The 15,964-nt window shown below is 41.0% G+C and overlaps 1 protein-coding gene across 2 annotated transcripts in view; it reads left to right on the forward strand.

Annotated features, from left to right (window-relative positions):
• Positions 1 to 15,964, forward strand: part of dis3l2 (DIS3 like 3'-5' exoribonuclease 2) — a 344,361-nt gene that overhangs the window by 215,421 nt on the left and 112,976 nt on the right. For both annotated transcript variants that reach the window (XM_072255278.1, XM_072255279.1), the window contains one exon: positions 222 to 301. In XM_072255278.1, coding sequence (XP_072111379.1) covers positions 222 to 301 — 80 coding nt within the window. The remainder of the gene's footprint in view (positions 1 to 221; positions 302 to 15,964) is intronic.

The raw sequence follows: 15,964 nt of genomic DNA on the forward strand, positions 1-15,964 counted from the left end.
GTTATTTACCTCATTTTTATGTCTATCCGCTCTCTATGGAAATATATTCATTGAAAGGTTGAGCTTGAACATCATTCAAAGAATGAACAAAACCACACCAACCTATGGTACCTTATTATTATCAAAATGGATTTGTATTTTAGATAGAATTATCTGTAGAATTAACATCTGTCAATACTATTTGAAATAGTACATTGCTATCAAATGTGTCTCTTTTACAGTTGAAGATTGCCTTTACCTTGGACAAAGAGACAGGAATGCCTCAAGGATGCTATGTCTATCAGTATAAAGACAGCAACAAGTAAGATATCCTTATTATAAATAATATTTTAAAGAAATCTCAGTTTCATTATTCAGTCCCTTATGTCAATTTTCTGTCATTTGCTAGGATGCACCAAAAGGCTAGGACTAAACATGAAGCACTTCACTTTGCTTTTTTTGCCAGATATTTTTTATAATGTATATTCTAGTGCAGTAACATAGCACATTGTTGTCATTGGGACAGTTTTTGTAATTGCTTCCCCTTTTCATCAGAAGAAACAAGAATAATAACAAAACAAATAAATTTAATTTAGGGAGAAAACAGATAGATTGCACAATTATTCTTGGTTCCCTTCTGAGCAACCACCACAAGGACCCATGCACAAATCTTGGATATCAAGGTTGAGTGCTGTGTCTCACTGAAATGTAGCTTAGACCTACTTCACCTGACAGCACCATTCAACCTGAGGGCTTCTCATTTCATCGGGTGGATCTTACATTGCTCTCAGGCAAATCTAGAGGGATATGCTTCTTAATCAACTCCTTGTTTTGCTTGAACGTGATGGTTGGGTTCCTGCCCACCTTGGCAAACTTGGCATGTCTAGTGGTGAAGTGTCGCCCATACTACCAGTCACAGGAGTTCACTTCAGCTATCCTAATGGCAGCCTACATCCTACCTCAAGCAGAAACAAAGCCTGCACTCAATAAACTATACATTGTTGTCAGCAGCCTTAAAATGGGATGTCTGGAAGCCCTTTCCATCATCGCCGGAGACTTCAGTCAGGCTAACTTCAAGAGTGTGTTACCAAAATACTACCACCACATCTCCTGTCCAGCAGCCCAAACACCCTCAATCATTCCTACACAACCATCAAAAATGACTACTGAGAATCCCTCATCAGACCACCAGGCTATGCTCCTACTCCCTGTATACAAACAGAGGCTGAAACCGGAGAATCCAGAACAGTAAGTTTCGTGCAGTCTGGTCTGTGGAAACAGATGAGATTTTATGTGATTGCTTTGAATCAGTAGACTGGTCCAGACGCAGCTGTAGTCTAGATGACGATGTCACTATCATCACAGATTTTATCAGCAAGTGTGTTGAAGACTATATACCAAAGAGAACAATCTTGGTGTTTCAAACTGGAAACCACAGCTGAACCAGGAAATCCACTCTCGTCTGAAATCAAGGTTGGCAGCATCAAATCAGGTGATGATGACCTTTTTAAGAAATCAAGACATGACTTCTGTAAAGCTGTAGAAGATAGCATATAGGAGACAGTACCAGGCCAAAATCATTCTCAGTCCAGCCTTCAGATGTGGCAGGACTTGCCATGGGTTACAAAATACAATCAGAAAGCATCGTCAACAGCGGAGCATCCCTTCCTGATAAGCTTAACACCTTCTATACAGGTTTTGAACAGAAGAAATCCTGGCGCTCTCCAATCCATCTGACTGTACGGTCACCGTTGCGGACGTAACATCACTCTTTCGGATGGTGTACTCACAGAAAGCATTGGGCTCGGATTGTGTCCCTGGCCAGGGCCAGATTAAGTTAGTGCGGAGCCTGTAGCATATGTTATCAAGGGGCCCTAAATTTAAAGAAAATGCACATAAGTATTAAAACATAAATTATTTACTTGCATAGTAAAGTAATTCAATTTTTTCATTTGCTATTCAGCCAGATAATACGACAAATGTCTGACACTTCAGTAATAGTATCACTTACATGTAGGTATCAATTTCCAATGTCAAAAGTAACAAAACTACAATTTAAAAGTTAGATTTTCTAGATTTAGCTTGAGCAAATTTGTTGATGATACTGGAAATGTCTATTTCACGCGGAAATTCATGTTCAATGCTCAGAGTGAAATTGTTCAATCTGTTTTGACCCATTGTGCTCCTTAGTTTATTTTTAATCCTTTTCAGTTTTGAAAATGAGCGTTCTCCACTGCAGTTGGTAACCGTGAGTGACAATTAGATGCGCAAGGCATTTTCTACATTTGGAAGACATGATTCCAAAGAATTGTCAGTTATCAAACGGTACAACTGTAACTCTACAATGTCTTGTTTGTTGCCAATATGAGAAGCAAAATCAGTTTTCAACAGTTCAGTAAGCTGCTCAAGTTCTTCATTAAGACTTTCTTCCAGATCTTCCGGATATGGTTTAATAAGATTTGATGACCTCTTTACGATCTCTCCAGGTATAAACGACTGTAACTGATGAAGGAATCCAAAAACACCATTCGCCTTTAGATAAGCTTTCTGCCTTTTTGACAGGGCAGAAAGCAAGCTATCAATAATGGCAAGAAATGTTTGGCTTTTAAACTTATGAGGAGGCGTTTGAGATTCAACAAGTGGTTCAAGAGTGCTGGAACCACTGAAATCATCATACACGCAATTTTGCTTGTGTTTTCTTCAAGTTTGCTGTTGATAATCTTCACCCTTAGTCCGATCCTTGGCTTTTTGCTCAATGTCTGAAACAGTAAATCGCATAGCTTGAATATATCCATGCAAGGATTCATAGAGTGCGCGAGCTGTGTTCAGGTCTTGGCCAGAAGATTGCAAAGAAGCACTGATCATTTGAAAACACGGTAATACTTGATCCCACAATATGACCATTATTCCTGTTTCCAACTTCATCATGGTTGAAAGTAGTCCACAAGCCTGCTGTCGACACTCTGCCTTCTGATCACTGTTATTTGAAATGCCATCCAAGACATGTTTTATTGCAGAAAAGCTGTGTAAAAGTGCTTTTGTTGCATCTGCACAAGTTGACCACCTGGTATCTGACATTCTTTTCACAATGAGCAAATGAGCACCACCATTAGATAATGCAGCAGAAAGGAGATCCCACCGATAAGTAGAAGCAGAAAAAAATGTGTACAGGGTTTCTACAAATCGAAAGAAAATTAATGCTTCTTGACAACATTCAGCAGCACATTTTCCAACCAAATTTAGTGAATGTGCAAAACATGGAATGTAATTTGCAGACTCATTCAGCTCTTTAATTCGTGCTTGTAAGCCACTATACTTGGCCACTCATGTTGCTCTCATTGCCATAACTTTGACCACGGCAGTCTTTTATATCAATGTCATTTTCCTTTAAAAAGTCAAGTAAACTTTGAGCAAGCTGTTCAGCACTATGACCTTTCATATCCAAAAACTTGACAAATCTTTCAGCTGGTTCAGACGGCAAAACATAGCACACAGTCAAATTCAGCTGGTCCACATTAGATATAGCTGGAGTAGAATCCAGTGAAACAGAATAATACTTGTATTTCTTCACTTCACCGATAATGTGATCCAGTATGCTGGATCCAATCAGATTGATGAATTCCTCACATGTTGTTTTAGGTAGGTAGGATTTATGTCCCCTTCCTTGGTTTGCATGAGCATTTATCCCACAACACAGCAAGGAGCCAACACACGCCTGCATACACATACTGTATCATGCAACATGCAGCTCCCCTGACATGAAAACAACAGTGTTGCCAGATCGTCGTTGTTGGGGCGTGGATGAAATCACAGAGCGTTTTGTTACTGGTAGGTACAAGGTAGTTTCTTTATTTGACAAAACAATGTTACAGCAGGCAGAGACCCCTGGCAGAACAGGTCTAACCACCTTGTAATTGAGGCTCGATAATTATTTGCTAAACACAAAGGACAGTTCATAGTTACAAGTATAGACAATTCTTTGAAGTTTTCACATCTTTTGATTAAATTCATTCTACTGGTGCCAGTATGCCTAAGCTGGCATTCATGACCTTTAGGAATGCAAGTTAAAATTCATAAAATATTATTTGGTATGTTACGTGCTAACATAGAGGACAATTTATATTCAAAAAGCATAGATATGGTGTCTTTGCAACTATCTGTAAACTTAGCATTCTTGTCTCAGAGGCGCCAGAGAACCATTGTTACAAATAAAACTGGGTTTACAGCTTTTAGGAAATACATTGTTGTGAACTCAATCCACAGTACTTTGTCAAAGAACAGAAGACTGATGGCTGAAGTCATTTATTTAAGTGTAAATGAATCGTCTACCCAAAACTCACTAACAGTCGTGAGAATACGGTGAGATGCCCATTTCACCAGACCGCAGCTTCAAGCATTTAGTGCGGGCGGGTCCCTGAGCATATGCTAATTTTGCTACTAGGTTAATCCGGCCCTGTCCCTGGCTGTGTCCCTAGGTCGTGCGCTGATCAGGTCGTTTTCCCCCTGAATTCCAGACCCTGGTATTCAGTGCATCCCTCAGCAACTACTCTGCCTCCGACTGCAAGAAACTGCAGAGAGTTGTGAACACAGTTCAGCACATCACAGGAACTCTCCTCCATTGATGAATTCTGTCTATACTTCTCATTGCCTCGGTAAAACAGCCAGCATATTCAAAGGGCCCTCCTGTCTGGACATTTTCTCTTTTCCCCTCACCCAATCTGGCAAAAGATATGAAAGTCTGAAAGCACATACTACCAGGATCAATGACACCTTTTATCCTATTGTTATCAGACACTTAAACAAACCTCTTGTACGATAAGATGGACTCTTGGCCTTACAATCTACTTAATTATGATCTTGCACTTTATCATTTATCTGCACTGCACTGTTCAGTAGCTTTTTCTGCATTATTATTGTTTTCCCTTATTGTAGCTCAATGCACTGTGTGATGATTTGATCTTCATAAACTATGCAAGGCAAGTTTTTCCACTATATCTTGGTACGTCTGAAAATAATAAACCAATACCAATATAATTTGCCCAGCCATAAAAGAAGGAGATAGAAGAGAAAAGATTATATTCCACCTGCATCATAATAAATCCAAGCAGCGATATATCTTGAATAAAACAGTTGGGGCCCCAGTACCTTTTCCTTGTATTCTTTCATCCAAAACTGCGCAAGTGGCCAAGCATGCTCTTGTAATTGCTTTGTATGCAGAATAGCCTCAAATGAAACAAATAATATTGCATATAATTTTTATATATAGTTTGCAATTAATCTGGTACAGTGAAGTAAGAACAACCATTATGTACAAAACTGCAATTGAAGTTTCTACCTATTGACTGTTATTGAGAATAAGAAAAGGGTGCAAGCTGCAGAGCTCGAAGCATGCAAACACAGTGCACCATCATACCAAAAAGCATGACCTAGACTATAATTTCACATATATTGGAGAGTAATATTTTAAAATAATATATTACTGCAAAATTATTAATATACAGTTTACCGTGAAAAAAAACGCAATTTTTTTTTCATGGTAACACATCGAAGCTGCACCCTCTCTAACATGCTGGTAGAGAGAGTTTTATTTGGGTTTTTAGCGCTGGAAATAGTTACATCCCGACACGCGGGACAGAAGCATGGATGCGTTGTTCATTCCAGGGACCAGCTACTTGTGCTAATGCCGGCCGGTTTAGACAATAGACAATAGGTGCAGAAGTAGACCATTCGGCCCTTCGAGCCTGCACCGCCATTCTGAGATCATGGCTGATCATCTACTATCAATACCCGGTTCCTGCCTTGTCCCTATAAATCTTGATTCCCCTATCCATAAGATACCTATCTAGCTCCTTCTTGAAAGCATCCAGAGAATTGGCCTCCACTGCCTTCTGAGGCAGCGCGTTCCACACCTCCACAACTCTCTGGGAGAAGAAGTTCCTCCTCAACTCTGTCCTAAATGACCTACCCCTTATTCTTAAACCATGCCCTCTGGTACTGGACTCTCCCAGCATCTGGAACATATTTCCTGCCCCTATCTTGTCTAATCCCTTAATAATCTTACGTGTCTCAATCAGATCCCCCCTCAATCTCCTTAATTCCAGCGTGTACAAGCCCAGTGTCTCTAACCTCTCTGCGTAAGACAGTCCAGACATCCCAGGAATTAACCTAGTGAACCTACACTGCACCTCCTCCACAGCCAGAGTGTCCTTCCTTAACCCTGGAGACTAAAACTGCACACAATACTCTAGGTGTGGTCTCACCAGGGCCCTGTACAAATGCAAAAGGATTTCCTTGCTCTTGTACTCCATTCCCTTTGTAATAAAGGCCAACATTCCATTAGCCTTCTTCACTGCCTGCTGCACTTGCTCATTCACCTTCAGAGACAGATGAACAAGTACTCCTAGATCTCTTTGTATTTCTCCCTTACCTAACTCCACACCGTTCAGATAATAATCTGCCTTCCTGTTCTTGCTCCCAAAGTGAATAAACTCACACTTATTCACATTAAACGCCATCCACCAAGTTTCTGCCTACTCAGTCAGCCTATCCAAGTCACCTTGAATTCTCCTAACATCCTCATCACATGTCACACTGCCACCCAGCTTAGTATCATCAGCAAACCAGCTGATGGTATTCACAATGCCTTCCTCTAAATCATTGACGTAAATCGTAAACAGCTGTAGTCCCAATACCAAGCCCTGTGGCACCCCACTAGTCACCACCTGCCATTCCGAGAAACACCCATTCACTGCTACCCTTTGCTTTCTATCTGCCAACCAGTTTTCTATCCATGTCAATATCCTCCCCGCAATGCCATGAGCTCTGATTTTACCCACCAATCTCCTATGTGGCACCTTATCGAATGCCTTCTGAAAGTCAAGGTACACCACATCCACTGGATCTCCCACGTCTATCTTCCTGGTTACATCCTCGAAAAACTCCAATAGAGTTTAGTGACCAGAGCGGTGGGCACCCCTGCTGAAATCTGGAGGAAAACACACAGAGGATGCAGAAGGGGATCACAAAGTGGAGGAAAGAGGACCGGGTCGAGACAACAGAGACTTATGGAGAAGAGGAGTTCGGTGGGTAATAAAATGGACGAATTCACGGCGCTAGCCAGGCGTCAGAGAACATTCCGGGAGTGCAGTGTTATGTGTTTCACTGGAACGGGGCTGCACAAGGACATACCCAATTAAAACTTCTCCATGGACGGCTTCCAGACTATTCCGGCTGACTGGAAGTGCACTGAGAGCGGTAAGCGTAAAGGAGTTGGGTGCTTACTGTTCTGGTTAACAACAGATGGTGTAATCCGGGTCATATTACGATCGAGGAACGTGTTTGTAGACCGGATATTGAACTTTTTACTGTTGGACTTTGGCCACATTCCACCGAGATTGGCACAGGAGGTCGTTCCTGCCTGTGGCCATCAAACTTGCAGCTCCTCCCGTGGAGGGTCAGACACCTGGAGTCAATAGACTGGTCCTGGACTTTTTTCCATCTGGCATAGTTTGCATTTTGTTGTTTGATTGTTTGTGGTTTTTGTATTGCTACATTTACGCTCTATTCTTGGTTGGTGCGGCTGTAATGAAACCCAATTTCCCTCGGGATCAATAAAGTATATCTATCTATCTATCTACCTACTACTTTTGATTTGGCAATACTAAGTACATAAGACCATAAAATAAGGAAACCCAGTATAATTTGCAAATATTAAAGAGGATAATGAAATTTTACTGAAAATGACATTTAGGTTTGGCATACAATAGTGTAATAGTTAGGACCTTCATAGTGTATTTTTCTTTCACTTGGCATCCTGAAGGCAATCATACATGTTATTGTTATTCTTTTCAGTGGTACAGTGGATTCCAGTTAATTGGGAAACATCAGAACCAGTACATTTTTGCCCAATTGGTCAAATTTTCATGGAAATAGTTAAAAAGGTATTAAACAGAAAGACAAACTGAGTGACAAATTATATATTTTAATGAAATACAGAATAAATTAGAACATTCCCAATACTGCAGTACTATAAAACTGTGTTAGTTCCTAAGAGTTATTGACAGATGAATTTGTCCAGTGTATGCAAAGAAAGGAATCAGCGCAGACACCAATTGCATGTAATAGACTGCCTTCATACAAAGCTATCAATGACTACATCCTCCAAATCTTCATTTTCATTGCAACATTCAAGATGATTGGCAATACCTTCAAATTCTTTGTAGTTCCTATCTTGCTGAAATAGTGAAATCATTTCATTTTCAATCCCGGCCATTTCTGGCATCACCAAGCCTGAAAGCTTGAAACCATAAAACAGTTTGGAATTGTTTTACTGCTTATTTCTAGCCAACCATCAGTGACAAAAATCACACACAACTGATTTAAAAACTGATCGCTCCAAACATGTTGTAATATCTAATAGCCACACAAGTGCGCACGACTGACACAAGTTAAGGCCCGTTTGGCAAATGTGCTGCCTCAATTAAGCGGCATAGTGATCCAACTAGGTGAAGGGAATCCTGGCAATTTTCTCAATTAGTTTTTGTTTTTTAAGAGTTTTCCCAAATAAGCAGCTGCCTCGGTTAACTAATGGCCCAATTAACTGGAATCCTCTGTACTTGAAAATTCTTAACATCTTGTGTGCTAAACAAAATGTAAACACAAATTTTGGGTAATATTAAGTAACTATACCTTCGATAACAATTGTTGTTAATCCCTGTTAATAAGTAAGGAATAGGCACATTGGACCTAATTTTGAATGGGATTGACAGTAAGGCAAACAGCAATCACTATTATTGAAAAGTAATTTCAACAATGCTTTCTCAGGTCTGATGCATAATTAAGAACAAAATATGCAAGTTATTATCAGGAAAACTGAGAGAGAGTCCTAGAAAGTGCACTGGTTCCTCACCCAGATTTGGCATCTGAATGCAGTGGCAGGAATTTGCGAAAGTTGTCTACCTGCCCTCTTCTAAGTACATCAGATGTTAGGGATGGTGCACTCAGGAGTAAGTGAGTTGTATGAAGTTTTGAAATTTTTATTTTGCTTGTCCTGATGTTTTATTTTTTTGCATGGAATATTGTATCTTCAGTGATTATCTGCTAGAATATTACAAAAAGTTTCAAATATTTTCTGTTATTTTCATTTTTGTGAATCATTTAAATCTAATTTGTACTTCTTACTCTATACTTCCCTGTTTAGACTCCATTCATTGGGGGTCTAATTTTGGTTTGCTGGATTAAATTTACATACGTTGTACTGTATTTCCAACATACAGTGGAGCTGAATTTTGGAAGTGGAGTATAAATACCACTCTGTGTGGAAGACAAGACTACTTTCTGTTGCAAGTGATGACAGTGTGTGTAAAATGCTTCAGAAACACTCTGCTACTGTCAGGAAAGTTTGTGTAAAATAGAATTTAAATGTTACCCACTCTGCAGTCCAGACGTGTAGGTTTACGCCTGTTGATGTAACTCTGATAACAGTATGACGTAGTAAGCAAACTCCAGATCATATTATGACATTTATTTGCTACAATTTACACACTGATATCAGAGAATAGTCAGATAATAGATTTTTTTTTGCGCGAGATCTTAAAGAAAGAGGTGAAAAGCCATCAGTATTCTCCAGATATGGCACTTCATAAATGAGGCAGGTTTATTATTTCCGCAAACACGAGGAAATCTGCGAATGCTGGAATTTCAAGCAACACACATTAAAAAAAATGCTGGTAAATGCAGCAGGTCAGGCAGCGTCTGTAGGAAGAGGTTCTAGTCGACGTTTCGGGCTGAGACCCTTCGACAGGACTAACAAAGGGTCCTGACGAAGGGTCTCGGCCCAAAATGTCGACCATACCTCTTCCTAGAGATGCTGCCTGGCCTGCTGCATTTACCAGCATTTTTTTTAATGTGTGTTGCAGGTTTATTATTTGTTGGTGATGTTGAAAGTGTTGACCTTAAGATATGGAAGGACCGGACATGAGGGCAATTTCATCATTTGAGTAGCACTGGGAGAAGAAGGAATAACATTAGTTAGCAAATGTTTTATCAACAAATGTAAACAGGTTGTTACAAACCAAGTAATTGCTATGTATGTATTATATATGGTTTAAATTGGTTCTTTAAGTACTCATAAACATGATCCAAGACAGTTCTGAAATCTGTATTCTGAAGTACTGTTCTACAAGTTATACCACACTGAGATTCTCAGTTTTTAAATACAGGTGTCCCCTGCTTTTCTTACGTTCGCTTTACAACACCTCGCTGTTACGAAAGGCCTACGTTAGTTACCTGTTTTCGCTAGCAGAAGGTGTTTTAACTGTTACGAAAAAAGGCAGCACGCGAAAAAAGACAGCGCACTCCCCGAGCAGCCAAGCTCCTCCCCTGGAACTGCATTATAGCCAGTATTGCTTAAACACGTGCCTGTTAGCATCTGTGCTTTATGTCGATTTATTTTGATCATCCATTAGCAAGATGAGTACTAAGGTATCGGAAAAGCCTAAAAGAGCTCGTAAGGGTGTTACACTTAGTGTAAAGCTAGACATAATTAAGTGTTTCGATCATAGTGAACGAAGTAAGGACAAAGTGAGTTTGGCTTGTGGAAGTCGACGAAGATGATGTTGAAGAGGTTTTGGCATCCCATGACCAAGAACTGATAGATGAAGAGCTGATGCAATTGGAAGAGGAAAGGATCACAATCAAAACCGAATGCAATAGCGAACGGACCAAAAGTGAAATCGTCCAGGAACTGAACGTGTAGCAACTTGTGTGAGATTTTCACTGCAATAGACAGCGATGATTGCAGAAAAGTACGATTTTAATTTTGAAAGGGTATGTAGGTTTAGGGCATATTTGCAGGATGGTTTGAGTGCTTACAAAGAACTATATGATAGAAAAATGTGCGAGGCTAGCAGTCAAGCATACTGTAATTTTTCAAGCCTTACACATCAGCCACAGCAGACGACGAACCTCAACCTTCGACATCGAGGCAGGCAGACATAGAAGAAGATGACCTGCCTGCCCTGATGGAAACAGACGACGTTGAGATGACACCCTAGTGTCCCACCACCCCAACCTCCGCCAACTCAGCCTAACACACCATCATCAGTGTGTTCGCTGTCTTCCCGATTCCGGTAAGTGATATTACACTGTACGTACATTATTTCTATTTTATATAGGCTGTGTATTTATCATATCATTCCTGCTTTTACTATATGTTACTGTTATTTTAGGTTTTATGTGTTATTTGGCATGATTTAGTAGGTTATTTTTTGGGTCTGTGAACGCTCACAAATTTTTCCCATATAAATAAATGGTAATTGCTTCTTCACTTTACAACATTCCGGCTTACAAACCGTTTCATAGGAACGCTTTACCTTCAGATGGCAGGGGAAACTTGTACATATAAAGTTGCAGGAGTCACCCACTAATTGAACCTGGAGAAACATTAAGTCATGCTGAGTGAAGTGAATAGGTAATTATTATGGTGGAGTAAGTTTTAACTACTGCTGGGTTATTGCACTGATATTTAACTTTTGCAAATACAGGTGGCCCCCATTTTCTGAATGTTCGCTTTACGACACCTTGCTGTTACGAAATTAGTTACCTGTTTTCGCTAACAGAAGGTGTTTTCACTGTTACGAAAAAAGGCAGTGTGTGAAAAAAGGCAGTGCGCGCCCGAGCAGCCAAGCTCCTCTCCTAGAACTGCATTCTAGCTGCCATTGCTTAAACACGTGCTTTATCTCAATTTATTTTGTGCATCCATTAGCAAGATGAGTTCTAAGGTATTGGAAAAGCCTAAAAGAGATCATAAGGGTGTTACACTTAGCGTAAAACTGGACATAATTAAGCGTTTCGGTCCTGGTGAACGAAGTAAGCACACTGTCTGCGCATTGAACTTGCCTACATCCACCATTTGCACTATTTATACGTAGAGAGAAAGAATTTTGAAAGCTGCCGATGTTACTGTTGGTTCTGCTCGTAGCAAAGTGGTCTCTCTTAGTCGGCATCCAATAATGGATAAAATGGAAAGTCTATTGTTTGAGTGGATTGATGGGTGTACAAAGTGTGGTGTTCCGTTAAGTTTTCTTATACAAGGTGAAATCAGTCAGTCTTTTTAATAAGCTGAAACAGAAAGCACTGGACGATGGTGATGAAAGTGTTGCGAAAGTCGAATTTAAAGGTAGTCATGGATGGTTTGATCGGTTTATGAGGCGAGGGCAGCTTCATAGTTTAACGTTTACCGGAGAGAGTGCTTCGGCTGATACTGAAGCTGCCGAAAATTCGCAGCTGAACTGAAGAAAATAGTTTCAGAAGGTGGTTATTTGTATAAGCAAGTGTTTAACTGTGATGAAACTGCAATTTATTGGAGTCTTCCCGATTCCGATAAGTGAAACTACACTGTACATTCATTATTTCTACTTTATATAGGCTGTGTATTTTTATGTGTTATTTGGTATGATTTGGTAGCTTCATAGCTTAAAGGTTACTGGAGAGAGTGTTTCTTCCAACAGTGCTTGTGCCGTGTTTCTGCCGAGAGAGCTGCCATGAGATTTTTGTTGTGCTAGACAGTGCTGCAGAAAAGTATTTATACTTTATATAGGCTGTGTATTTATCATATCATTCCTGCTTTTACTATATGTTACTGTTATTTTAGGTTTTATGTGTTATTTGGCATGATTTTGTAGGTTATTTTTTGGGTCTGGGAACGCTCGAAAAATTTTTCCCATATTAATAAATGGTAATTGCTTATTCACTTTACGACATTCCGGCTTACGAACCGTTTCATAGGAACGCTCTACCTTCGGATAGCGGGGGAAACCTGTATAGAATCATTTTTAATCACTGATGAAGATTGTATGAAATCAAAATGGTTATTTTTTTCCTTTTGTTTTATCCAAATTTAAACTCAAACTTATTTTGCCTGTGTTAGCTTTGTGTACATAATCTTGCATTTGAATAAACAACTGAAGTTTACTGGTTTAGAATATACATTTAAAAAATGAAGATAACTCATTTTATAGCTCCTAATCAGACAGATTTTCAGTCCAGTGATAAAATTTAAATAGAAAATGCTCAAAGCATTCAGGAAGTCAGGCGGCACTTGTAGAAAGAGAAGCCGAGTGGGAATTTCAGGTTGTAGAGCCAAGTGATCCATTGCCATGGGTACTGTACTGTTTCAATTGCTCAATAATGGTAATCTGGGGAACTACTTTTGACACTCAACGTTCAAAGTAAATTTATAATCACAGTACATATTATATATGTCACTGTATACTAGGCTGAGATTTATTTTCTTGCGGCCATACACAGTAAATCCAAGTAATCGAATCAATGAAAGACCACACCCAACAGGACGGACAAACAACTAATGTGCCAAAGTCAACAAACTGCAAATACAAAAAAAAATGAGCAATAAATATCAAATATTCAAGCTTTGTGTTGAGCTATCCTTCCTACCTACAAACATTACTTGACATCGTCACAATCTTATTTAATGGAATTCTGTCCAACTTACTTTAATAAATTGGGATGTCAGTAATTCCTGTTTGCTTCTGTGATTGGAAAGTATAGGCAACAAACTTAGCTGAGACACAAGAGGTCCTGCAGATGTTGGAAAACCAGAGCAACTGACACAAAATGCTAGAACTCAGCAGCCCGTTAGCATCAATGGAAGGGAAAACATCTATTTCATCAACTTTGCCTTTAGTTTCCACTCCACCCTTAAATTCATTTAGTCCATTTCTGACTCATCCCTCCCCTTTCTCGATCTTTCTGCCTCCGTCTCTGGAGACAAATTGTTGATCAACATATTTTATAAACCTACTGATTCCCACGATCATTCCTGACGATACCTCTTCCCACCTTGTCTCCTGTAAAAATGCTCTTCCATTTTCTCAGTTCCTTCATCTCTGCTGCATCTGTTCCCAGGATGCTGTTTTTTTTCCAGGACATCAAAGGTATTCACCTTCTTCAAAGAACAGGTTTCCCTTCCTCCACCACTGATGCTGCCCTTGCCTGCATTTCCTCAATTTCCCCAATATCTGTGCTCTCCCCATCTTCCCACCACCTTCAGTGTGATAGAGTTCCTCTTGTCCTTACCAACCACCCCATCAGCCTCCAAATCCAACACATCGTCCTCTGCAACTTCTGCCATCTCCAAAGTGATCCTACCACCAAACATGTCTGTGCCTCCCCCCCCCCACTCCACTTTCTACAGGGAATGCTTCCTCCATGAGTTCCTTGTCTATATTTCCCACAAATCTCCCTCCTGGCACTTATCCCTGCAAGCAGCCAAAATGCTACATCTGCCCACTTACCTCCATTCAGGGTCCAAATGGTCCTTCCAGGTAAGGTAACACTTCACCTGCAGATCTGCTGGGGTTGTTGTCTATTGTGTCTTCCTCTACATTGGTGAGACCCATTGTAAATTAGAGCACTGCTTCCTCAGGCATCTGGACTCCAGCCACCAAGGGAGATATGTCTTCCTCTACATTGGTGAGACCCATGGTAAACTGGAGCACTGCTTCCTCAGGCATCGGGACTCCAGCCACCAAGGGGGACATGTCTTCCTCTACATTGGTGAGACCCATTGTAAACTGGAGCACTGCTTCCTCAGGCATCGGGACTCCAGCCACCAAGGGAGATATGTCTTCCTCTACATTGGTGAGACCCATTGTAAATTAGAGCACTGCTTCCTCAGGCATCTGGACTCCAGCCACCAAGGGAGATATGTCTTCCTCTACATTGGTGAGACCCATGGTAAACTGGAGCACTGCTTCCTCAGGCATCGGGACTCCAGCCACCAAGGGGGACATGTCTTCCTCTACATTGGTGAGACCCATTGTAAACTGGAGCACTGCTTCCTCAGGCATCTGGACTCCAGCCACCAAGGGAGATATGTCTTCCTCTACATTGGTGAGACCCATGGTAAACTGGAGCACTGCTTCCTCAGGCATCGGGACTCCAGCCACCAAGGGGGACATGTCTTCCTCTACATTGGTGAGACCCATTGTAAACTGGAGCACTGCTTCCTCAGGCATCGGGACTCCAGCCACCAAGGGGGATATGTCTTCCTCTACATTGGTGAGACCCATTGTAAATTGGAGCACTGCTTCCTCAGGCATCTGGACTCCAGCCACCAAGGGCAGAGCTTCTGGTGGCCAAACGTTTTAATTCCCATTCCCATTCCCATTCTGACATGTCAGTCTATGGCCTTCTCTTGTGCCAAGACGAGGTCTGTTCCGTTTGGGTAACCTTCTACCTGATGGCATGAATATCGATTTCTCCTTCTGGTAACAAGAAATCCCCTCCCCTCTTCTTCTATTCCCCACTCTGGCACCTTGCCTCTTCTTACTTGCCTATCATCTCCAACTGGGTCCCTTCCTCCTCCTTCCCTTTCTCCTATGGTCCACTCTCCTTTCCTGTCAGATTCCTTCCTCTCCAGCCCTTTATCTTACCTATGCACCTGGCTTCACATATCATCCTCTAGCTATCCTCCTTCTCCTACCCACCTTTTTATTTTGGCATTTTCCCCCTTCCTTTCCAGTCCTGAAGAAGGTTCTCGGCCCAAAATATTGATTGTTTATTCTCTTCTATAGATGCTGCCTGACCTGCCAAGTTCCTCCGGCATTTTGTGTGTGTTTCTATAGAAAGGAATAAACAGTCGATGCCTCAGATAAATGACTTTCATCAGAACTGGAAAGAAAGGAGGCAAAAGCCAGAAAAAGTAGGTGAGAGGAGGGGAAGAAGTGCAACCTGGCAGGTGATAGGAGAAACCAGGTGAGAGGGAGGTTTGTGGCTGGGGGAGGAGGCAATGAAGTGGAGGTGATAAGTGGAAAAGATAAAGGGCTGAAGAAGAAGGAATGATAGGAGAGGAGAGTGGACAATAGGAGAAAGGGAGGGAGGAGAGGCATCAGAGGGCAGTGATGGGCAGGTGAGGAGAATAGAAGGGGAGCCAGAATAGGGAATGAAAAAATAGAGAAGGGGG

Source organism: Mobula birostris, chromosome 4, assembly GCF_030028105.1.
Source record: "Mobula birostris isolate sMobBir1 chromosome 4, sMobBir1.hap1, whole genome shotgun sequence".
Classification (NCBI taxonomy): domain Eukaryota; kingdom Metazoa; phylum Chordata; class Chondrichthyes; order Myliobatiformes; family Myliobatidae; genus Mobula; species Mobula birostris.